We start from the raw sequence: 23,223 nt of genomic DNA on the forward strand, positions 1-23,223 counted from the left end.
TCCAGGTTTTTGTCATATAAATTTTGTGTAATGAAATCCTGTTGAATGACTTTACTAAATAATGACTTATGACAAAATGCCATATTCCCTTTCTGTTTTTAGAAATATAGTGTTCATTCACCAATTCTGGAGTGTGAGAAAATTCATCTCGGAAAGATTTTGCTTATGTACCCCATTTCCCGGCATCCTTAGAGACCAGAGTCCTGCAGTATGCCTCTCGTTCCTTTTCTCATTTGTGTATTAAGTATGAAATACCCTCTGTCGACTTTCTTCTTCTTTGTCCTTATGGATGGAAAATGAAAAATCCTGAATTCTTAACTTTTGTCGCTAGACTTCTTTTATACCTTCTTAAAAAATGATAATCAATACTTTGGGCAATGCAATATGGAAACTGAAAGATGCTGTAATAGTGGCTTATTTCATTGCATCTTCTAGGCAATACCATCATTCTCCCATTTTATTAATTTTTTAAATTTTATTTATTTATTTTTAGAGGGAGAGGGAGAAAGTGAGAGAAACATCAATATGTGGTTGTGTCTCGCATGCCCCCTACTGGGGACCTGGCCTGCAACCCAGGCATGTGCCCTGAGTGGGGATTGAACCGGCAACCCCTTGCTTCACAGGCTGGCACTTGATCCACTGAGCCACACCAGCCAGGGCTCATTCTCCCATTTTCTTAACATCTTAGCCTTGTTTGACATATTGGGACTGAGTAATATGAAATAATTTTTATGATGAACTAGCAAAGTTTCTCAAGATCTAGAAAAATAAATTCATCAATACCTCATAATGTATTTTAGATTTATGAAGAAATCCAAAGACTCCATATAGTGACTGCAAGAGAGAATGCATTTTATTCCATTTTTTTAAAAAAAAGTAAATTTCCTCATTGTTCCTTGGAAGCCCACTAAAGAAGAACAACAGTCATAAAGTATTATCCTTATAGATAATTAAAACTGCTCAAAAAAGAAACTCAAAAACTGAATTTGGCTCCAGTGACTTCTGATGGGATACCAAGAATTGAGTCTTTGTTCTGGCACACTGCACAACTGAGGGGCCATGCTCAGGGGTCGTGCTCTGGACTTGTGCTCTGGCTGCAGAGCGGTGGTGGGTGCGGGGAAGCAGTGGACGAGGAGCCAGGGACACCTTCCACAAATGGACTGTTAATTAGACTGAGAGACCAACATATCAGGTGTGATGTAGGAAAGTAGGACATGGGGTGTTACCCTTTGCTTGTGTTCCTATGAATCTCACCAGGGACATGACACCTGTCTCCACTCATTCAAGGAGTTCCCTGAGGGATTTTCTGTGGTGGAAATGATGTATCTCCTACTCCTAAACTGGTCCTTTCAACACCCATTCTCTCAGATTAGCAGAGCCTGGATGAGTCTGTGTGGAGATAGCAGGCTTTGGAGATAACTGGACCCAGATTGGAATCTTGGCTCCTCCACTTCTTACTAGCTCCGTGACCCAAAGCAAGCAAGTCACTTCACAAATCTGTCATATTTCCTAATTTGTAAGGGTGATGGTAGGGTAGGCAACAGTACCAACTCACAGGTATCGTGAGGTAGAAAACCAGGAAGCTAATTTAATTTATTCAGTGGGAGGCCTTGTCCTAGACACTGGAGGACACAGATGAAGCTGACACCTTTCCTGCCCTCCGAGGGCGTTCTTTGGGTGTGTCCGGAGACGGGAGGACCGAAAGGCCTAGCCGTGTGACAGGTGACAGAAAAAGGACAAATAGGGAAGCAAAGACACTGCAGAGAGCTGTAAGCCCCGGGGGTGGAGGGTGTCAGGCCGGCCCAGGCGGGCAGCAGGGAGGGGCATCAGCACGTGTGTGAAAGCACTGGGGACACAATGGTCACTGTGGGACAGTGGTGCAGCCTGCTTGGCACACAGGAAGTGCCCAGCCCAGGTGAGGGAGAGCTTGCCCTGGGTTTGCCCCTATCTTTTCCACTTGGGCTTTTGAGGGGACAGGTAAGTAATACAGTGCTTTCTTTGCTTTGTCCTGGGTGTTATCCCTGGGGTCGGGGCGGGCAGGCCCTGAGGAGCTGGGCCTCCACCTATTCCCCTCCCCACTCTGCCATTATCAGCTCTGTCCAGATGGTCACAGGCTCCCTTGTCTGGGATAATCAGAAGGTCGGAGCTCAGCTGGGACCTGGGCCTTTGCGCTGGGCTGTGAAGGGACAGCCTCAGCTGGAAAGATCTCCCCGACAGGGCCCTGGGGCTTTGGAAGATGGGAGGGAGAGGGCTGGCCCTGTGCTGGAGGGCAGATGATAGCTCTTCGAAAGGCAATCTGAGTGCAAATGAGGGGAGCCCCAGATGGGACCTGGCCGCCTCAGAAACACAGGCACAGAGCCTGCACTGCTGGGGCCTCTGCCCCACAGAATCTCTTCGCGGCCTCTTTCATTCCCTCTCTTCTTGGAGGCCACCCCGCACCATCGGGCAGTTTTACGTTGCTGCCTCTGGAGCCCCAGGCCAACCCAGGTGCTTATAATCACGTCAGGGTTTGCGCCCTTGTTGATGCTGTGGATCTTGCGGGTCCAGAGCCACTGGCTGGGTTCTCAGAGGCCGGTGGCCCTGGCGGCCGCCACACAACTGCAAGCCTCGGACCCCAAGGCTGTTCTGATTTCTTTTTTGTTTCAGCTTCTTTCTTGGGCTGGGGAGCCCCACCTCGGCCCTGGCTTTAGCATTAAGCCTGGATTGGAATCCTGTTTTTAAGGTATTACCACAGAGCCTGAACCCCAGAGCTCAAACTTCTGCCTGCCTTGGGTTTCACAATTCTGTTGTTTCTGGTCCTTGCACATGTTTGCTTACTTATCAGCCTATGCCTCCATGTTTTTAGTTGCCTGGGTTTTAATTTTGTCTATCACTGCTTGGCATTTGAATTCGAGAGAGTTGTTTAGAAATTCTAGAGAACCATCCTGACCGGAGGTACCTCAGTGATTCTGAAGCTTCGCGAAACCTTAATCATAGACTCTAAGTATGTGGCTTTGGGCGATTCTCCTTGTCTTTAAAGTCAAGGCAGTTCATTCTTTGTAAAAATACAGATATTAATAATTAGCTTGCTAAAATTTGAAAGTGTTGATAATCTCAAATTGCAGGACAGTGATTACCTCTGGGAGGGCTGAGGGAAGTGAACGGGTTTGGGCATAGACACAGGAGGCTGCAAAGGCATCTGCCACATTCTATTTCTTAAGTTAGGTGGCCAGAACACAGATGCTTTATTATTCTTAAACTTTATAAATATATAAATATATTCTTTTATGCATGAAATATTTCATAATTTCAAAAATTATGTCCACACTGCCATCATGAAGGTAAAGGAGGTAACACGAAGGTGCTTTGTTAAGGCTCAAAGCAAGGAGCAGAGACTTGTTCAGGCAAAGCAGGCTTGAGCTGGAACACAGACCAACCTTTGAATGAGGTTTTATTTCTACAAGAAAACAGGGGGGAACAAGTGAAGGGGCTATGTACACGGAGGTGCCGTGAGGAAAGCATGGTGAAGCTGAGTTCTTCCTTTTCTCTCTCTGTCTCCTGGCTCAGTTGTCCAAGTCTGAGTCACCTGCCCAGGCTCTGGACAATGGTGACGCAACCATGGGAGCTGGTGCAGCGCAGCAGGGACGGCTGGGCCTCCACCTGCCCACTGCTGGGGTCAAAGGTGAAGACCCTGTTGGTGCTTTCCCCATGATCATCCCGCCCACCGAGGATGTGGACCTTCCCGTCACACACGGTCACGCCACAGTTCTCCTGGGTGGACAGAAAGAAAGACGGTCAGCTATGGCACCCAGCCTGGGGCTCACTCTGTCCTAGCTGGCTAGGCAAGACAACAAAACCTTGACCCAATCAGGATGGTAGAGAGACAGGAAATTGGATGGAAGGTGGGACGCTCTGGCTTGGCCCTTACTAAATGAATAGCTTCAGCCAAGTCACTTAACTTTTCTGGTCTTCAGTTTCTTAAACTGCAAAGGAAAAGAACACTAGTACCTTCTTCTTAAGGTTCGCTTAGCAGTTAATGGTGTTAAGCAACTAAAGCATTTTACATAGTGCCTGGAATACAGTAAGCACCCCAATAACAACAACAGTAATTACCACCACCACATCTTAGGATCTCAGACTCAGAGAAGCCAGGAATCTCTGGCCCTTAGGATCACTGAGGGTCCTAACTGGCAGGGACTACCAGTGCAACCACACCCCTATATAGTCTCTATAGAGTTTCAGGAGAGGTGACAAAAGTTGGGAAAGGCAAGGAATACAGGGGCCAGAGCATCCAGGGCCTGGCCTCCCTTCTCTGATATCACTGGGGCAGGGGAACTTAGCAAGTTCCTTCTCCATGCAACCCCCCCCTCCCCCAGCCCCGCAATAGGCTACCTGCTGATGACCTTCAGGACAGGAGAGAATGCAAGGGTATTTAGCCGAAGTGCCCCATCCAAGGCTCTGCCTTACCAATGGTGTAACTGGTGGCCTTGGACCGCACTCTCTCTAAGGTCAGTGTCCTCATTTGCGAAATGCAAGACTGATTATCACTGTGAGGGCGAAGCTAGAGAACTCTGTAAAACCACCTCACATGGAGTCAGACACAAGACTATCTCCCAGATCCAGATCCTTAGAAGTGGGTCTTCCCTCTGCGAACAGAACTATTGCCAGGGCTACGCCTAGGAGCCTCCACTTACCACGGGGCTGGGGAGGACAGCTGCCTCCCCCCAGACATCTGTACCGGGGGTGTAGGTGAAGATTTTGCTCATGAGGCCCCCCACCACGTAGATGGTGTCCTCGAGGGAGACGGCCTCCAGACATCGCTGTGAGAAGGGCGCTGGTGACCGCAGGCTCCACTGGTCCTCCTTGGGGTCAAAGCACTGCACCTGAGGGGCAGGGGGTTTGGCAGTGGTGAGGCCTCATCTCCCACTGGCCCTGCTGCCCATGCACTCCCACTTCCCTCCGCCAGGGGGACTCATTCAACACAGTATTTGCCTCTGTCTGCCAGGCCTGAGACAGTGTTTGGGAGGGCAGAGAAAACCTAGTGTCCCTGCCCTCAAATCTAGTTCCACTTTCTGTCTCCTAACCCCTGGACTTCCTGTGTTGAGATCATCCTCGTCTTTCAAGGTCCAAGGAGAGGTCATTCCAGGAGATGGATGTACTGTCTCATTAGTGCTATAGATGGTCCTTAGAGCAGGTCCGTATGGAGATGTGTTCCTGGCTGCATATGCTGTCAGTCAACCCTTGTCCCACTTCCCGGTGCTCTGAGGGCGTGACAGGATTCCAGCTGGGTGTCTTGCAGCTCACATTACTACCGCTGTCCACATGCCGCCCAGTCCTACAGGCATTTAAGACACCTTTCGCAGTTCCTGAGCGCTCAGACCTGTACCTGCCTGCTCACCTTTGCTCTGTTTCAACTCTTTCTTTGGAGACTCCCAGAATGGCCTAGAACAAGTCAGTGCTGCATGGGCAGTAAACGGGGTGGCTCAGCCAGCCCCCAGAAGGTGGGCTGGAGAAATGGGGTCAGGGGATAGGCAGGGGTGAGTGACCCTAGTTCAGAAAGATTCAAATCCCAGAACTACAGGCCTGTGAGACCATCAGGGGAGGGGAGAGAGCAGTCATTATGAAGATTAATTTTTATTCACAAAAAGCCTAAATGCGCAACAGAAAATTAGGTTAGTAGACTCTAGTTCATCTGCCCAGTGGCCCATTACACTGCTGCTGAAATGATGGCTGTGAAGAGTTGCTAAGCATGTGCGAAGTGTTTCTACTTAAAGATGAATGCAAAGCACGATGCAGCCTTGTCCAGGTGGCTCAGCTGGTTAGAGTGTCGTCCTGACATGCCAAGGTTGTGGGTTCGATTCCCAGACAAAAATTAATGTTCCTCTCTCCCCTCTCTCAAATAAATAAAAGTTTTAAAAAACCCAGCATTTTTTAAAATGAGAATGCAAATTTTACTAAGAGAAAGAATGCAAAACTAAAACAGAAAAACAAAAGTCAATTCAGGAGAAGCCTGAAGGCAACGTAGCAAAATATTAATAGTAGTTCATCTTAGGTGGAGAAATTATGGATTATTTTTCTTTTTCTGTTTCTCTGTGTTTTCTAAATTTTCAGTGAGTGTTTTTTGTTTTTTTGTTTTTTTTTTTTTTTGGGGTTTTTTTTTTTGTTTGTTTGTTTTTTGAATAGCAGAAAAACATTTTACCTAATCCCACTTTTGCCCTCACTTAATCTTTAATCTGTGAAACCATATGGTACCAGCCCGAATATTCGGGCCTAGCTGTGCTCCTGAACTACTGTGTAACCTTGGGGCCTGAACTCTCTTCCTTGCTTCAAACTTGGGGGCTTACTCCTCAGGGCTGCTGATGGGATTGAGAACATGGAGGGGGGCAGGAAAGCGCCAACTCAACGCCCACACAAGGCAGGCCTCCGCGGCCTTCGCCACGCCCACCTTGTCTGTGTTGATTCCGTCCTGCCCAGCACCCCCGATCACGTAGAGCCGGCCAGCGGAGGCCACCACTGCCGCCGAGCTCACGGCCTCCGGGAGCGGTGCGGCGGCTGCCCAGGTGTTGGAGAAGGGGTCGTAGCGCTCCACGCTGTGCAGGCGCTGCAGGCCGTCGAAGCCGCCCACCGCAAACAGCTGTGTGAGGACAAACCGCCCCCCCACCCCGCCCCCAAGTCAGCTCGGGCTTTGGCTGTGTGCCCCAAGCCATCCCACCCCAGCACAAGAGCTAGACCTACCCAGGGCGAGTCCCAGCGCTGCCACTAAGCGGTTAATAAACCTCCCTTAGCAGATTTCCTCTCATTAGCAGGGGTAAGGAGATGAGGTCTCTAGGATAGGTACTGAATGCGGAATTGACCTGTAAAATACTTGGCACCAAGCTAATGCTTAATAATAACTAGTAATTAAGGGTTTGCCTTAAATGAATCTAAGAAGCACTTTTATTTGCATTTGTGAGTTGGGCATGTAGCTTACAAAGATAACAAGCAGTATTTTGGGGGGGGGGGTTTGTTTTTGTTTTTGTTTTTGATCTTAAGTGGCAGAGTCAAGATTCATACCTAGGCTGTTCAGCCCCAGAGCCCACATCCTTGACCCCTGGGCTATGCTATTACAGTAATTACTATTAACATTAACATTATGATGTGACCTCAACCAAGGCCCTTTCTATTTTGAGGCCTCAGATCCCTTCTTAAGACAAAGAGAAGGTCTTAGAGGGCCCGCCCATAGGTCTGTACCTTGGGCCCCAAGGCAGCAGCTGCTGCATGTCCCTACCTGCCCCTGCAAGACTGCCATCTTGTGCCTCCACCTGCCCTTGTGCAGCGAGGCCACCTTGATCCACGTGTGCAGATGGGAGTTAAACATCCACACGTCATGGCTGTTGATGTGGCCTCCTGGGGAGAGAGAAGCAGCTGTTGTCCCCAGATCCAGATCCAAAGGAAGGGCTAAGAAGCAGGAAGGACTTCCTCCTGAGCCTGTAACCCAGAGAATGTGCTTTGAACAAGTGGTGGGAAGGTCTGAGTCAGGACAGTGGGCATAGACTTTTTGAGGGAAGAGGTCTGAGAGATTCAGGGAGAAGGAACTAATTTTCACTGAGGGCGTTGTGGTAGAGTGCCCGGCTCAGTGCTCAGGGAAGCAAAGGCGGGGGCACTTGAGAACTCTATGGAAGGTAGGAGTGCAAAAGGTGCCCAAGGCAAACATCAGGAGTGCACCAGGGCAGAGAAAGCAGGGCCACCTGCACTGGGATGGGCAGGGGTAGAGGGTGACCCGATCATTTGGCCTCACTTCTGCCTTCACCTTCCTGACTTCATGTCTGTTCTCATCCCTCCAGGAGGGGTTGGGATTACTGTACCCAGCTTACAGACAGGAAACTCAGATGAGGCATAAGACACACCAGGAATGATCTGCTAAAGACCACACGGCCTTTCACCGCCAGCACACGATCAGAACCGGAGCTCCCAGCCCCCAAGCCTAACACTCCCGCTAGTGATGGAAACCGCCCAGCCCGCGGTGCCAGGCACTGGGAATGCAGGCTGCGGACTCTCCCTCCACCTGCCTGGCTGCCCTGGGGTCCCTGACCAGGGGTTCACCTCTCAGGAGTAGCTGCCCTAGGGACAATCCTGACTGCACCCCCCGGCTGAGCCACCTCTCTGTTCCGTTGGCCCCGCTCGGTGTATTTCCAGCAGCACCTAGCGGAGGCCCGGTACCTTTCTCAAAGGCCATCTGTGGTATTGGATAAGCTGTCCAGCGATAAACTGTGGCCTGGATGGTCTCTGAGGCCTTCCTGTCTCATTCTTCTGCTCCTTATCCTTCCCAGGAACCCTTACCTTCTACAACGTCAAGTGCAGTCTACCTAGGCCTGGAATCAAAGCCTCCCTCATCTGACTCCAGACTCCCTTTCCTGCCTCACCTACGATGGCTTCCCCTCCTCTCCCAGATAAGCTCAACCTGCACTTAAGAGCCCTGAATACCCATGGCTCCTTTCGGCACACTCCTGCCTTCATGCCTTTGCCTGTGCTCTTGCCTCCAAGATGGGCCAGATTCCCTGAGTGGGATTCCAGCTCACTTGTGGACTCTTGAGCGTTCCCATCAAATTCTGCCTTGTGATAAAGTGAGGTCTGTTCCCCGCTCTCAGGGCACTCCAGGTGAGCAGGGACTGTGTTTTGTTCTCTAGGGCCTGAATTGCTGGGAGGACACTGTCTGTTGGTATCACAGCTCCTTCTCGCTTTGTCAATTTTGAGACAATGAGGGTAATTCTTAACTTCTCTGAGCCTGTTTCTCATCTGTGAAACAGGACTGTGGAGAGAACTAAGTAATTAATGTAAGTTGCTTAGCATAGTGCCTGGCCCATAGTAGCCTAAAAATAAGTGATTAATACTAATATGAGTTGAAGCAAACTTTACTGAATAGAGGATAGAGTCACACCAGTGATTGACTCTGCAGGACTACATACCATTTTGGCCAATAACTGTAGGTTATCAGGAAAAAAGTCCCACCCTGATCTCACGGTTGAAGGGGAAAACCAAGAGGCAGTGCTGGGAGGCAATGAGCCCATCCCGTGGGGCTCCCAACATGGCCCTGTTCTCACCTGACACGTAGATGTCATTGCGGAGAGTACAGGCAGCGAACTCCGAGCGCATGTAGCCAGGCAGGCTGGGCAGCGGGGTCCAGCGCTGGCTTTCTGGGTGGTAGGCATCGGCGAAGGGCAACTTCAGGAGCCCCTTGCGGTCACAACCGCCAATGACCACGATCACTTCAGCTAGGTCCATGAATCTGGCACAGGGGTAAGCCCAATATCCATTGATCCATGCCCGAGTTTTGGCCCTTTCTTACCCTCATACTGACCACGCCGTAGGGTCCTACTGCCCCTCAATGTCCTTCTGTCCCGCTCCCCTGTGCTGGACTCCCTCACTTCCAACCTTCCCTTTGGCTATTGGTGGGATGAAGGTCACTAGTCCTTACCCCATTCTACTGACCTCTAAGCTACAGAAAAACATTCTTTACAAAGTCCTTAATCACCATGTTTAATAATTTTTTTAATGAGTGTCTTTGAGCCAGACTGAGAACATTGTTGGGCAGAAAGATCTCCAGGGCTTCTCCACTGGTTTAATCTTTCTGGCAGTTCTGTGAGGCAGGCATTATTACTCCTTTTACAGAGGAGGAAATGGAGGCTTACAATGCAAGCCAGTAAGCAAAAGAGCTGGAATTCAAGCCCAGGTTTGTCTGACGCTAACCTATTCTCTTAACCCTTTCTGACACCCGCTCCCTAATTCTGCTGCCACCCTCCTATAACCATCTCCTAACCCATTCTCTAATCACTAATCCCATTGAACCAGGCTACACACCCTTTCAGCAAAGCATTTTCTCCTCCAACTGACCCCCTCAGGCTTCTGGCCCCACCAGAATCCCCAAACCCTTTAGCCACTGGCTTCCTACCTAATTTCCTATGACAAATAGTGAGCATCATCTTTGTACCCGGCGCTGTGCTTAGTATTGGAGACAGAGTGGTAAGGCAGGAAGACTCCCTTGTCTTCTCTCCCTGGGAGGATGAGAGACCACACCCAAAGTCTCCCAGAATGGTGTTCCAGGCTCTGCCAAGCACACCATTCCTTACTAGCCTGAGCTACCAGAAGGTACAGGGTATTTTCAAACCACTCCTGAGCCCCAGAGGCCCAGCACCAGACCTATACAAAGGGAGCGCTCAAAATTATGGATGAATGGACAAGAGAAAAATAACGTAAGGTGCGAGATCCCTGCCTCTCCCTACTGGCTGTTAACTCCTCAAGGGCAGATTGCCCAACACCAAGCCTATGACATGTTTGTTGAATGAATGAATGAATGAATTTCATTCAAGGGGCAGAACTTAAGGATGACGGAGGAACAAGCGAGTGGTTGAACCAAGCAAGAACAACAAAAGCCAGAGGCCAGGGCGCCTGGGCAATTAGAGACTGGCATACCTCCGTGGCCGTGCACGCAGCGCGCTAGCCTCTCGACCCAGGATGAAGCAAGCGCGGGCCTCGAGCAGCAGTGGGCGGCACTCGCCGCAGGCCTGCAGCAGCTCATCAGCTTCCACCTTCTCCAGGAAGTAGTCGGGCGCCAGCAGGGGCAGGCGCACGTGCTCCAGCAGGCGCCGCAGCTGCCCGCGTCGGGCCGGCGCATCGTGACGCACCCAGCGCATGGCTGCCTCGAACACGGCTTCTTCGCGCGCCACGCCCAGCGCCGGGTCGGCCAGCAGCGCGGCCACCTCATCGGGCGCCAGCTCCAGGAAGTCAGCGTGGCGCACCACTTCGGTGAAGGCCTGGCGCAGCACGAGGCTGCAGCGCTCGGCCAGGGAGGGGAGCGAGAAGGCGGCGGCGACGCGGCGCAGCGCCAGGCTGTTGGCGGCTCGCAGGCGGCCCTCGAGGAAGCGTGCGCAGGCCTCGCGCAGGCCCGCGACACCCAGCCGTTGGGCCAGCTCCAGCACAGCGGCCGCCTCATCCTCGGCGCGCAGCCGCACGCCCGCGCCATACACGTAATCGAGCACCACGGCCAGCGCCGATGCTGCCCCAGTCCGCCCCGGCTGGGGCACCACGGGCACCACGGGCACCACGGCCAGACCACGCTCCGGCCGCCAGGCTGCGAACAGGCTGCGGAAGTAGGCGCTGCCCGCGCTAAGAGCGGCTCGGTGGCATGGAAAGTCGCGGCCACCAGCGCGCAGCACCACGTCGGTGAGGGTGCCGCTCCGACGGTAGGCGTTGAGCGTCTGCAGAACGCGCTGCGCGTGGCAAGACCCCGTGCATGGCGCCTCGGCCCCTGGCTCGGACTCCTCCAACAAGGGGCCCTCTAGCATCCTGCTGGGTAGAGAACACAAATAGCGTTGGAAAATCCACCTGGCTGGGGAGAGGGCAAGGAGGTCCCTCGTCACAGGCAGTTGAAGGCAAGTAGTGTGCTTCTATTCATTCAACTACTCTTCCTTCCACTCTCCCACCCAGGTTCCTAATAGCTGGTTGCCAGGATTTAGTAGTCCCTGCCAGGATTTAGTAGTCCCTGCCTACCTGAGGGGTTAGGCCCTGCCTTAGCACCTCCTCCCTCTCTTACCCACTTTAGCCATATTGCTCTTCAAATTCGCTAAGCTGTTTTCTATTAGTATTGACAGGAGACAGCTGGCACACTTTGGATTTGGGTAGTTTGAGGAGACTCTAATAAAGCAATGGTTTCAAAACTGTAGGCAGTGTTTAGGGATTCACACAAGGAACGCAGCAGTGCATTGCGGCTGCCAACCCCAGGGAGTCTTGACCTCTCCCAAGGTCTAAAGCGATTGTAACGATTGGGAGGCTACTGGAACCTGTACAAAATATACGTATAGGGAAGGGCGCCTGACAGGAGCTGTAGCCTTTGGTCAAGGAATTCAGGCTACCTCGCAGAGACCCAGTGTGTGTGGAGGGGCGTAAGTCTGCCTTCCTGTCCTCACCCCATCCTGTCTCCTGCCTGTCTCCTTTCGTTGCTCCCCATTGACCAAACCCTGGCTGTTTCTTTGAATACCTGCCCCTCCCCCAATAGCACAGGATCTGGCCCATAGCAGGTGCTCAATACCTGTTCAAGGTCAAGTGACTGTATTAAATAATTATGGATGGAGAGCCTTTTCTGTGCCAGGCAGTGAGTAAGGCTGTCATGGCTCCTGCCCTCCAGGAGTTCATAGCTTGGTGTGGGGTGGGGGTGGGGGTCCCATGGGAAGTACAGAGTATTAGGGGACCTCTTAGAAGGAGCACTAAACTCACCTGGAGGGGAGAGTCAGGGAAGGTACCCCTGACGAGAGGACGTTCAGACTGAGGCTAGGTAAAATTTGCCAGGGGAGGGGAGAGGGTTCGAGGGAGGATGTCTCCAGCTGAGAAAACAGCTTGTGCAAAGGCCCAGGGGAAGGAGAACATGAGGTTAGATAGAGCCCAGGCTGAGGGGAAAGTTGGCCCTCTCTGTTCTCAGAGAAGCACTGTGGAGAAGTCGAGGTTGGCCCTAAGGACTGATCCTGCCTCTAACATCGACTCTCTGCGTGTCCTGTGCAAATCGCGCCCCTTCTGTTCCCTTAATTGAAATGGGATCATAATGCCTACTTCACAGGGTTGTTGTGACTTCATGACTCTTAAAATAGAATTACAAAAAGTGCTAGGTGCATAGTACAAATTAAACAAATGTTCTTTACATCGCTGTTACTGAAGAGGAAGGGTGTACACTTAGTTGCTTTTTTTGTATATACTATAATTTCACTGGATCCTTACAACCCCGAAAAGTTTTTTTAGAGCCCCACCCTCTTCTTTTTTAAGTTTGTCCTGTGGAAACAAGGATGCGGAGGGAACCTGCCATTCAGAGGTTGCTGTGAGGATCAAAGTGGAGATGTTTGTGAAAGCGCTCTACAGCTTGAAGGGCTATCCTGTGCCAGCCGTGTTTTGGCCATTATGAACATAGAGCCTCTGCTCACCCACCTCCTGGGACAGGGGGCGCACTCCTTCATGTGTTCACTTACTGGAGGGCATCATGGCTCTGGCCTCTGCCCCTTGCCTCTCCCTTCATTCTCCCGATCCCAGATCCTCGCTCTGCCCTGGAGATCAGATTTGCCCACTGTCAGCCTGGCTTTGACTCCTTATGCCCCGGTCATACTTGGGGTTGGATGCCCTGCCTCAGAATCACAGTAAATGAGCTCTCTGAGGGGCAAGGTCCTGGGAAGTTAATTTTGTCCAAGTAGAGGACCTGCGCCTGACTCCAGACTCTGAATGCCTAGCGGCTCAGCTACATTTGCTAGGCGGGGGGTGCGTCCCAAGGCACAGCCCAGGACCCGCTGAGGGACATGAGAGAGGTTAGCAGAGCAGGCTGGTCCCACCCTGTTCTCCCTGAACTGAGAAAGCAGCCACACAGAGCGGAGAGAGTGGTTCTCATCAGCATGAGGAAAGGGACTTCTCTCTGCAGAGATGTCCTAGGACACAAGGGGCTGTTTGGGGGAGTGAGGGCATCCTCTCCTGGGACGCGCACCAGTACTTTTTCATTCGTTCTATGGCTATGTACTGCTCTGGGCCACACGGGGACATCAGACCCAGTTTCCACCCTGGGGATTCCCATTCTGGGGGCTGCAGGACGCCCAGTGGGGACCTGGAAGGTCGAGATTCCAGGAAGTGCTCGGTCCAGCATTCCCTCCTTCCAGCTAAGAGTCTCGGCACCTCAAGCCGCAGGTTCTGACGCAGACCGCGGGACCCAGCCCCTAAAAGTTGACAGCCGCCCTGCCTCTTTCACACCCACACCCACTCACCCAAACATGCTTAGATGTGTAGACACCACACAGTTGGGGCAGCCCTGTGTCCTAAGCACTTACCTGGCCGCGTCCTCTCCCAGGTGCCCCGCAGCTGCCGCTCTTGCCCTGCTGCTCTTGCCGGGACCACACTCGCCTGTCCTGCCACCGGAACCCCTGGCAGCCTGGGCTCCAGTGTCCCTGCCGCTCTGCCTGGACTGCTGCTCAGGCTCAGCTGCAGAAAGACAAAGGGGCTGGACGCCAGGGGGAGGGGAGAGGGGAGGGGGATGGAAAGAGGGGATGCTGGGCTTTTGTTCCACTCCTGGACCAGCCCTGAAAGGGAGGGTAAGAGGGAGGAGGCAGGAATAAGAATGGGATTGACTCTGTGAGACTCCGCGATCTGTGCGCCTGGATTGGGGCAACTTGGGACCGGCTTTCCCTGAGTGGTGCACACGTGTGGGGGTGGGGGTGGGAGGGGAGCGCCTCTCCTAGGAGATGGTGTGCAACCTGGTGGCTGTGAGCTCTCAGGTGCTCCAGAGCGCCTGCGTGAGAGTGTGGGTGTTCATGGCCCTTGACAACCGCGTAGTGTTGGGGTGAGTGTACCCTTGTGGCTGCAGGTGTGACTAAGAGTGTGACTGCATGGCTTAGAGGTCCGGGTTTCCTTCCTGCCCCTGTGTGACTCTGTGCTATGTCTGTGCCCGTGCTTACAGCAGACATCATGTGGGACCATGCATCTGGTTATATGCCTTGTGTGTCCCTCTCTTTCTGTGTCTCTATGTGATTGTTCATTTCTGTGTGTGACAGGGTATGTCTCTGTGGATAGAGTGTGTGTGTGTGTGCATGGCAGGGGTCTGTGTCTGTGGACCACGTGGCGTGCATGGGCATCCTATGTTTCCTTGTGGTGTGGTATGCGTTGAGAAGGGTTTTCACTCCACAGTGGACCCAACTTGGAGGGGGCACCGCAGGACTGGCGTGGGGATTGGGACGAGCCTAGCTGGGGTGGAGAGAACGAGGCAGCTCTGGGCTGGCCTGGCCTTTTGGAGCCAGAGGGAAGCGATCCATAAACTGGTGCCAGATCATTTGCTGCCTCAATACCGGGCCCCAGGGCCTGGCGTCCATGGGGCCGGTGAGGGGCTTCGTCCTTCATGGAAGAGGACAGCATCTTGGGAGGAGGTTGCCTTGACAAGAGCCCCAGTGGGCCTGGGGCACCTGTGGCCTGTTCCTGGCTGTCGCCCTGACTTGCCCCGCAGCCCTAGGCTAGTCTCCCTTGGCCCTGGCTTTCTATCATGGCAGGAGGAATAATCCAGATTGCTGCTCTGCCCAACAGAAAGCCTTGTGCTGTGAGGAGTGATGGAGGCCAGGGTGCTGCAGGAGCCTGCCCTGGCCAGGCTCGGGCGGGCCCAGCCTGTGGAAGGAGCTGTGATGGGAGGGGGCTCGTTGTGACGGTGGCCGGGTATGTGTCCTGAGGCCTTGGCAGGGAGTGTTCCGTGGACCCTTTTCCGGGGAATGCTGTATGCCCCTTCCACCTAAAAATAGAATGGTATATGTTGCTCTTTGTTAAAGGATGTGAGAGATTGAGGCATTTTTAAAAAAACATTTATTTATTTATTCTTTATTCCCACCCTTCACTCCTCAACCCATTGGCAACCGTCAGCTTGTTCTCTGTATCTTTGAGTATGTTTCTGTTCTGTTTTGTTTATTTATTTGTTTGCGTTTTTTAAGATTCCACATATAAGGGAAATTATATCGTATTTGTCTTTCTCTGTCTGGCTTATTTCACTTAGTGTAATCCATCCATGGTGTTGCAAATGGCAAACTTTATTCTTTTTTCACTGCTGAATAATATTCCATTGTGTATATGTACTGCATCTTTTATATCCATTTGTCTATTGATGGACACTTAGGTTGCTTTTTTGGCTATTACTACTAATATTACAATGAACATAGGAGTGCATATATCTTTTCAAATTAGTGTTTTTGTTTTCTTTGGATAAATACCCAGAAATGGATTTGCTGGATTGTATGGCAGCTCTATTTTTAATTTTTTGAGGACCCCCCCTATACTGTTTCACACAGTGACTACACTAATTTAAAATCCCACCAGCAGTGAATAAGTGTTCCCTTTTCTTCCTATCCTGGTCAATACTTATTTGCTATTTCTTGAGGATGGCCATTCTGGCAGGTGTGAGGTGATACCTCATTGTGTAGTTTTTAAAATGTTTTATCAGCTATTTTTATTTATTTATTTTTAAATTCTATTGTATTTTCCCATTACCATTTATCCCTCCTATACCCTCTTCCACCTTCATCCACTCTCCTCCCCCCACATCAGTGTGATTTTAATTTGCATTTCCCTGATTATTAGTGATGGTGAGCATCTTCTTATGACGGTCATCTGTATGTCCTCTTTGGAGAAATGTTTATTCAGGTTCTCTGCCCATTTTTAAAATCATATTGTTTGGGGTGGATTTTTTAAATTTTTTTTGGTGTTGTATGAGTTCCTTATGTATTTTGGATATGAAGGCCTTATTGAATATATCATTTGGGAAGATCTTCTCCCTTTCAGTAGGTTGTCTTTTTGTTTTGCTGATGGTTTCCTTTGCTATGCAAAAAATTTTTAGTTTGATTTAATCCCATTCATTTATTTTTTCTTTTATTGCCTTCGCCTGAGGAGACATATCCAGAAAGATATTGCTAAGAATTATATCAAAGAGTTTACAGCCTGTGTTTTCCTCTAGGAATATTATGGTTTTAGGTCTTACATATAAGATGTTAATCTATTTTGAGTTAACTTTTGTATATGGTGTAGGAAAGTGGTCCAATTTCATTTTTTGCTATGTATCTGTCCAGTGTTCCCAACACCATTTGTCTTTACCCTATTGTATATTCTTGCCTCCTTGACATAGATTAATTGACTGTACAAATGTGGTTTTATTTCTGGACTCTATTCTGTTTTATTCATCTGTGTGTCTGTTTATGTGCCAGTACCATGCTGTTTTGATTACTGTAGCCTTGTAGTATAGTTTGACACCAAGTAGCATGATATCCCCAACTTTGTTCTTCTTTGTCAAGATTTCTTTGGCTATTCACGGTTTCTTGTAGTTCTGTATAAATTTTAGGATTATTTATTCAGTTCTGTGTAAAATGCCATTAGTATTTTGATAGGGATTGCATTGATTCTGTAGATTGTTTTGCATAGTATGGATATTTTCCTATGCCAGTCTTCCCATCCAGGAGCCCAGGTATCCTTCCATTTATTCATGTGTTCTTCAATTTCTTTCTTCAGTGTCTCAGTTTTCAGAGTATAGGTCCTTCACCTTTTTGGTTAAATTTATTCCTAGCTATTTTATTCTGTTTAATGCAATTGCAAATGCCATTGTCTTCTTAATTTCCCTTTCAAATAGTTCATTATTGGTGTATAAAAATGCAGCCCACTTCTTAATATTTATTTTGTATCCATTTACTATCTAGTAGTTTTTTGGTAGAATACTTAGGGTTCTCTTTATATAATATTATGTCATCTGCAATTAATGAGTTTTATGTCCTCATTTCCATTTTGGATGCCGTTTATTTCTTTTTATTGTCTGATTGCTGTGGTTAGGACTTCCAATACTGTGTTGAATAAAACTGGTGAAAGTGGACATCCTTATCTTGTTCCTAACCTTAAAGACTATGACGTTAGTTGTGGGTTTGTCGTATATGCCTTTTGTTATATTGAGGTATGTTTCCTTATGTCCATTTTGCTGAGAGTTTTTATTAAAAATAGATGTCGAATTTCGTCAAGTGCTTTTTCTGCATCTGTTGATATTATTATGTGATTTTTCTCCTTCAGTTTGTTTATATGGTGTATCATGTAAATCAATATGCTGATATTGACCCAGGATTGCATTCTGGGAATAAATACTACTTGATCGAAGTGTATGATCCTTTTACTGTATTGCTGAATTGGTTTGCTAATATTTTGTTGAGGATTTTCATTAGGGATATTGGCCTGTAATTTTATTTCTTTGTATTGTCTTTTCCTAATATTGGTATCAGGGTGATGCCTCATAAAATGAATTTGGGATCCTTCCCTCCTCTTTATTTTTTTGGAATTGCTTGAGGATTGGTATTAATTCTTCTGTGAATAGTAAAATTTACCTGTGAGACCATCTGATCCAGGACTTTTATGTGTTGGGAGTGTTTTGATTACTGAATCTGTTTCATTAATAGTTATGGTGTATTCAGATTTTCTATTTCTTCCTCCTTCAAGTTTTAGAAAATTGTATGTTTCTAGGAATTTGTCCATTTCTTCCAGTTTGTCTAATTTGTTGGCATATAATTGTTTGCAGTATATTCTTATAATCCTTTCTATTTCTATGGTATCAGTTGTCACTTCTCTTTCATTTCTGATTTTATTTATTTGGGCCCTCTCTTTTTCTTGATGAGTCTGGCTAAAGCTTATCAATTTTGATTGTATTTTAAAGAACCAGTTCTTGATTTCTCTGATTTTTTTTTGTATTTTTAGTCTCTATTGCTTTTATTTCCATTTTAATCTTTATTATTTCCTTTCTTCTACTCACTTTGGGCTTTGCTTGTTTTTTCTTTAATTATTTTAGGTGTAAAGTTATATTGTTTATTTGAGATTTTTCTCATTTCTTGAGATAAGACTTTATTGCTATGAATTTTCCTATTAAGACTGCTTTGCCTATGCCCCATATTTTGGGTTATTGCATTAATATTTTCATTTTCATTTATCTCTGAGTATCTTTTCATTTACTCTTTGATCTCATTGTTACTCCATTTTTTAGTTGTATATTATTTAACCTCCACATATTTGTGTGTTTTTCAGTTTTCTTTCTGTAATTGATTTACAGTTTCACACTATTGTGATCAGAGAAGATACTTTATATGATTTCAGTCTTCTTAAATTTATTGAGACTTGTTTTGTGGCCTAACATGTGGTATGTCCTGGAAAATATTCCATGTGCACTCGAAAAGAATGTATATTCTGCTGCTTTTGGGTGAAATGTTCAAAAAATACTAATTCTATCTGGCCTAATTGTTGTTTAAGGCAACCGTTTCTTTTTTTTGTTTTAAGATTTTTTTTTTGTTTTCCTTTTTTAGAGAGAGGGAAAGGGAGGGAGAAAGAGAGGGAGAGAAACACCAATGTGTGGTTGCTCCTCGCACGGCTCCAACTGGGGACCTGGCCCACAACTAGGCATGTGCCCTGACTGGGAATCGAACCAGGGACCCTTTGGGTTGCAAGCCAGTACTCAATACAGTGAGCCACACTAGCCAGGCAAGGCCACTGTTTCTTTATTGATTTCACTTTCAGGCTGAATGTATCTTTTGATTTGAAGTGAGTCTCTTGTAAGCAGCATATAGATGGGTCATATTTTTTTTAATCCATTCAGCCATACTATTTACTTCTAATGAAATTGATATGTATGTACTTACTAACATTTTTAAATTGTCTTATGGGTTTTTTTTTACAGCCCTCTTCTTTTTCTTGATGTCTTCTGTGTGGTTTTACTTGAGTATTTCGTTAGAATTCCCTTCTGCTTGTTTGTTTGTTTGTATATTTTGTAGGTTTTTGATTTGTGGCTACCATGAGTTTTATGTACATCATTCTATATCTCTAGAAGTCTATTTTAAGCATTTAAATTTAAGTGTATTTTATAAGGACTACATTTTTACAACCCCCTCCATGGTTTATGTTTTTGATGTTATGTTTTAGATCTTTCTGTGTTGTATATCTCCTAACTAGGCATTGTAGTTTGAATTGAGTTTGGTACTTTTTCCTTTGACCTTTGTAGTAGCTTTTTAGCTGTCTGATTCACTGCATTTATTATTTGCCTTTGCCTGTTAGATTTTTTTCCCTTTCTCATATTTTCTTATTTCTGGTTATGGCCTTTCCTTTTCTGCTTAATGAAGACCCCTTAATATTTCTCATAAAATTGGTTTAATGGTGATTTACTCCTTTAGTTCTTGCTTGTTCAGGAAACTCTTCCTCTTTCCTTCAACTCTGAATGGTGACCTTGCTGTTTAAATTATTCTGGGCTGAAAGTTCCTTTCTTTCAGCACTTTAAAGATGTCCTGCCACTCCCTTCTGGCCTGCTGCTGAGAAGTCAGATGAAAGCATTATGCTGTTTCTTTTGTATATAACTTGTCATTTTCCTCCTGATTCCTTCAAGATTGTCTCTTTAACTTCTGCCATTTTAATTACAGTAAGTCTTGGTGTGGGTCTCTCTGGGTTCGTCTTGTTTGGAACTCTCTGTACTTCCTGGAACTTGATGTCTATTTCCTTTCCCAGGTTCGGAAAGTTTTCAGCCATTATTTGTTTAAATAAAGTTTCAATTTCTTTTCTATTTTGTTTTTTTTTTACCAGATTTAAGAAAGTATTTAATTAGGACTCAATAGTATTTAATATTTCTAAATAAAGTTTCTGTTCCTTTTTCTCTTTCTTCTCCTTATGGGATTTCTATAGTATGAATGTTTGGGCACTTGCTGTTATTCCAGAGGTCCCTTAAACTAGCTTTCATTTTATTTTTGCTTTCTGATTGGTTGATTTCCACTAGTGTATCCTCTGGGTCACTTACCTGTTCTTCTCTATTAGATAATCCACGTTGATTCCTTCTAATGTGTTTTTCATTTTTGTCATTGTATTCTTCAATTCTACTTGGTTATTTGTTATACTTTCTAACTCCTTGTTGAAGTTCTCCATAAGTTTCTTTATTCCACCCCTTGTGACTGTTACTTTGAATTTTTTATCAGGCAAATTATTTATCTCCATTTCCTTAAGGTTTTTTTTCTTTATTTTATTTTATTTTTATATTTTATTGGTGTAACATTGGTTAATTTAAGTTTTTTCCTGTGGATTTTTCTTTTTCCTTCATTTGAGAGATATCCTGATTTTTCACTTTCTGTGTGTGTTCTTATGAATTAGGCAAAATAGCTGTCTCTTCCAGTCTTGAAAAAGTGGCCTTACGTGGAAGCGGGCTCTGTGTGGACTGTCAGGTGATTTTGGCTGGCTGGTAGGAGCTGAGCAGGTGCCTGAGGTATATGGGGCACTGGCCTACCAAGCCAGAGCGGCACTAGGTGGGGAGTCCAAGTGCGTGTAGCAATGTCCTGTTGATTGTATTTGCTCCCTTTGTCTGGACGCAAAATGGGTTCAGGTGACGTGTCTGGGAACTCACTTGCAGCAACCTTGCAGGCATACCAGAGCACCTGGATTGAGCACCCACCTACCCTGTGGAGGTGGAGGGGACGTAAACAATGGTGTTCATGTGGGCCTCCAGCCCATGGTTTCTGGAGAATTCCCACAGCTCCCAGCTGCCTCCATACAGTCTCTCTCCTGTTGTACAGAAAGTGGTCCTGTGGAGAAGCAACTTCTGTGTAGGGTTTATGTGCCTGGTAGTTTTGGGGAAGCTGGTTGCACTGATCACGTACTTAGGGAGCCTGAGTCACTGGCCTGCCAGGCTTAGTGGTCCTGGCAGGGAAGCCAGGTGTATGTGGTGATGTCCAGCTGTTTCTGCTTTCTCCCTTTGTTGGAGGCCAGAGGCTCCAGGCAGTCTTTCAGGCGGCCAGAGCCTTCCAACCAGAGCTCTGCCCACCCTATCAAAATGGAGCGGGGTGTAAACCCAGTGGCTCCCCCAGCGGGGGGTGTTCCCAGGGCCCCTGCGGCTTCCCTGCCTTCTCTGTTCAGTCTCTTTCTGGTTTTCAGAAGCTGTCCATTCACTCCTCAGTCATCTTGCAGGAGTAGTTGTTCTCTCTGTGTATTTGGTTTTGTCTGTGGTTGAGTATAGTGTCCTCCTACACCAAGGCCATCTTGGACCTCTAGATCCAGGCACCTTTATAACTGTACTTGGGAGGAGAGGCTGAGGATTCACAGGGGGCCCTGGAGGGACTAGAGGGTGAGCTCAGCCTGGAGGAGGCCTCAGCCACTGAGTCCAAGGGAGGAGGAAAGGAGTGGGTCTACAGGGGGTGGCAGCGAAGTGGAGGGGACTCATCTCCTGCTTCCCTTTGAGTGGGCCGGCAGGCTGTCCTCCGCAGGCAAGGGGAAGACATCAGGAAGGTGGGGTTCTCAGTTACTCCTCAGGTCAAGGGGCAGGAGCCAGGGTTGACCAGGGGCTGTGGGCTCCGCTGAGGGTGGAGACAGGCGTGGCTCTCTCCCCAAGCCGGGGACGGTTTCCATTCTCCCTCCATTGTTCGGGGTTTGGGGGAGGAAGCTGGACTGCCTCGGCACTGGGGAAGGGGGGCGGTAAGGAGCAGGGCTCTGGGGAGAGTGGGGCTCTGGCTGTTCTCCACTCAACTCTCAGCCTGCTCTACCCTCTCCTGAAAACCCCAGGATGTCTCCAGTTGCCCCAGTCTGGCCAGGAGCCTGGGACATTGTGGCCAGGAGCGCTGACTGGACAGGGAGGAGGGGGCATGAAAGGTCACATCTTCCTCTCCTGGTGAAAGGCTGGAGAGGAGGTTGTGGGGGCATTTTGGGTAGGGCAGTGAACCCCACTCCTGACCCCGCTGTTCCAGGTTTCACTCCTGCCGGCTTGGGCCCAAGGAGAGGCGGGAGCTGGCCTCTGCCCTGGGAAGGGGAGCACTGGGCAGATGCTCAGTAGGGGGCAGGAGGGGGTGTATCCTTACAGTTCCTGAGGGGCAGCCCTAGGAGTTAATGTGGAGGGCCCCGCCTGGGTTCCGGCCTTTGGGAGGGGCCTATCTTTTCCTCCAAGAAGGTGGCAGAATCACTCAGACCCCAAGGATTCTATCCAGAAAATCCCTGTTTGGAGAAGAGACATGTCCCTTGGCTCCCTGGAAGCACCACGTTTATGAATGCAGGCTGGTGCTAGGGGTCGGCCCCCACCCTTTTCCCTAGGACACACCCAAGATCACACAGACTCTTGGGATGAAGATGGGAGTTACACACCTGCCCTGACTCCACTGCTCACCCCATTCATGGAGGGCAGGGGTCTAAGGACCGAAGGAAGGAAGGGACATCTGACATCTGTGGTCCCAGGGGCTACATTGGAGCTTTTAGCCCAGGTACCCCAATGTGCCAGGAATGGGGTGGGCCCACTTTGGTCAGGTCCAAAGCCTTGAGAAGCCCAAGCCAAACCTTCGCCATGGTGAAGAGGCATCTCCTGGCTGAATGTCTGAAAGCCTCCCTGGGGCTGTGAGGGGACCCCCTAGTCCTGTTGCCCCCCTGGGCCCAGGAGCCCTCCCCATCGGCTGTGCTGTTCCAGGCTGGTTTCTGAAGGCACCCGCACACTCTGGGACCAGAGCCCCGGTGGGGTTCTGGCACCACCTGTTCCGTGTGGCCTTGGACGGGCACTACTTCTCCAGGGCTGTCTTCCCCACCACAGTATGGGGAAAATGGTCCCCAATCCCAGGGCTGTTAAGGAACCTGCCACCCTGCCACCTTCTTGCTCATTTCTGAGAATGGCTCATCCTTAAGCCATGGGGCCAGGACTGAATCCCAAACCCAGCAAGCTCGGTCTCCACCCTCCCACTGACAATTCAGAAA

The 23,223-nt window shown here is 48.6% G+C and overlaps 1 protein-coding gene across 1 annotated transcript; it reads right to left on the reverse strand.

The window, feature by feature from the left end:
• Nucleotides 1–3,538: 3,538 nt before the first annotated feature.
• KLHL35 (kelch like family member 35) lies at nucleotides 3,539–14,886 on the reverse strand. Its single transcript, XM_054576181.1, has 8 exons — nucleotides 14,820–14,886; nucleotides 13,809–13,959; nucleotides 10,429–11,340; nucleotides 9,060–9,244; nucleotides 7,247–7,365; nucleotides 6,425–6,613; nucleotides 4,674–4,862; nucleotides 3,539–3,750 (listed from the first exon to the last, which is right to left on the reverse strand). Exons 1-8 carry the CDS (start codon nucleotides 14,884–14,886, stop codon nucleotides 3,562–3,564), a joined length of 2,001 nt encoding a protein of 666 aa, XP_054432156.1. The 3' UTR covers nucleotides 3,539–3,561.
• Nucleotides 14,887–23,223: the final 8,337 nt, after the last annotated feature.

This window comes from Pteronotus mesoamericanus, unplaced genomic scaffold (assembly GCF_021234165.1).
Source record: "Pteronotus mesoamericanus isolate MK-2021 breed Mesoamerican mustached bat unplaced genomic scaffold, CSHL_Meso_final contig_33, whole genome shotgun sequence".
NCBI lineage: Eukaryota > Metazoa > Chordata > Mammalia > Chiroptera > Mormoopidae > Pteronotus > Pteronotus mesoamericanus.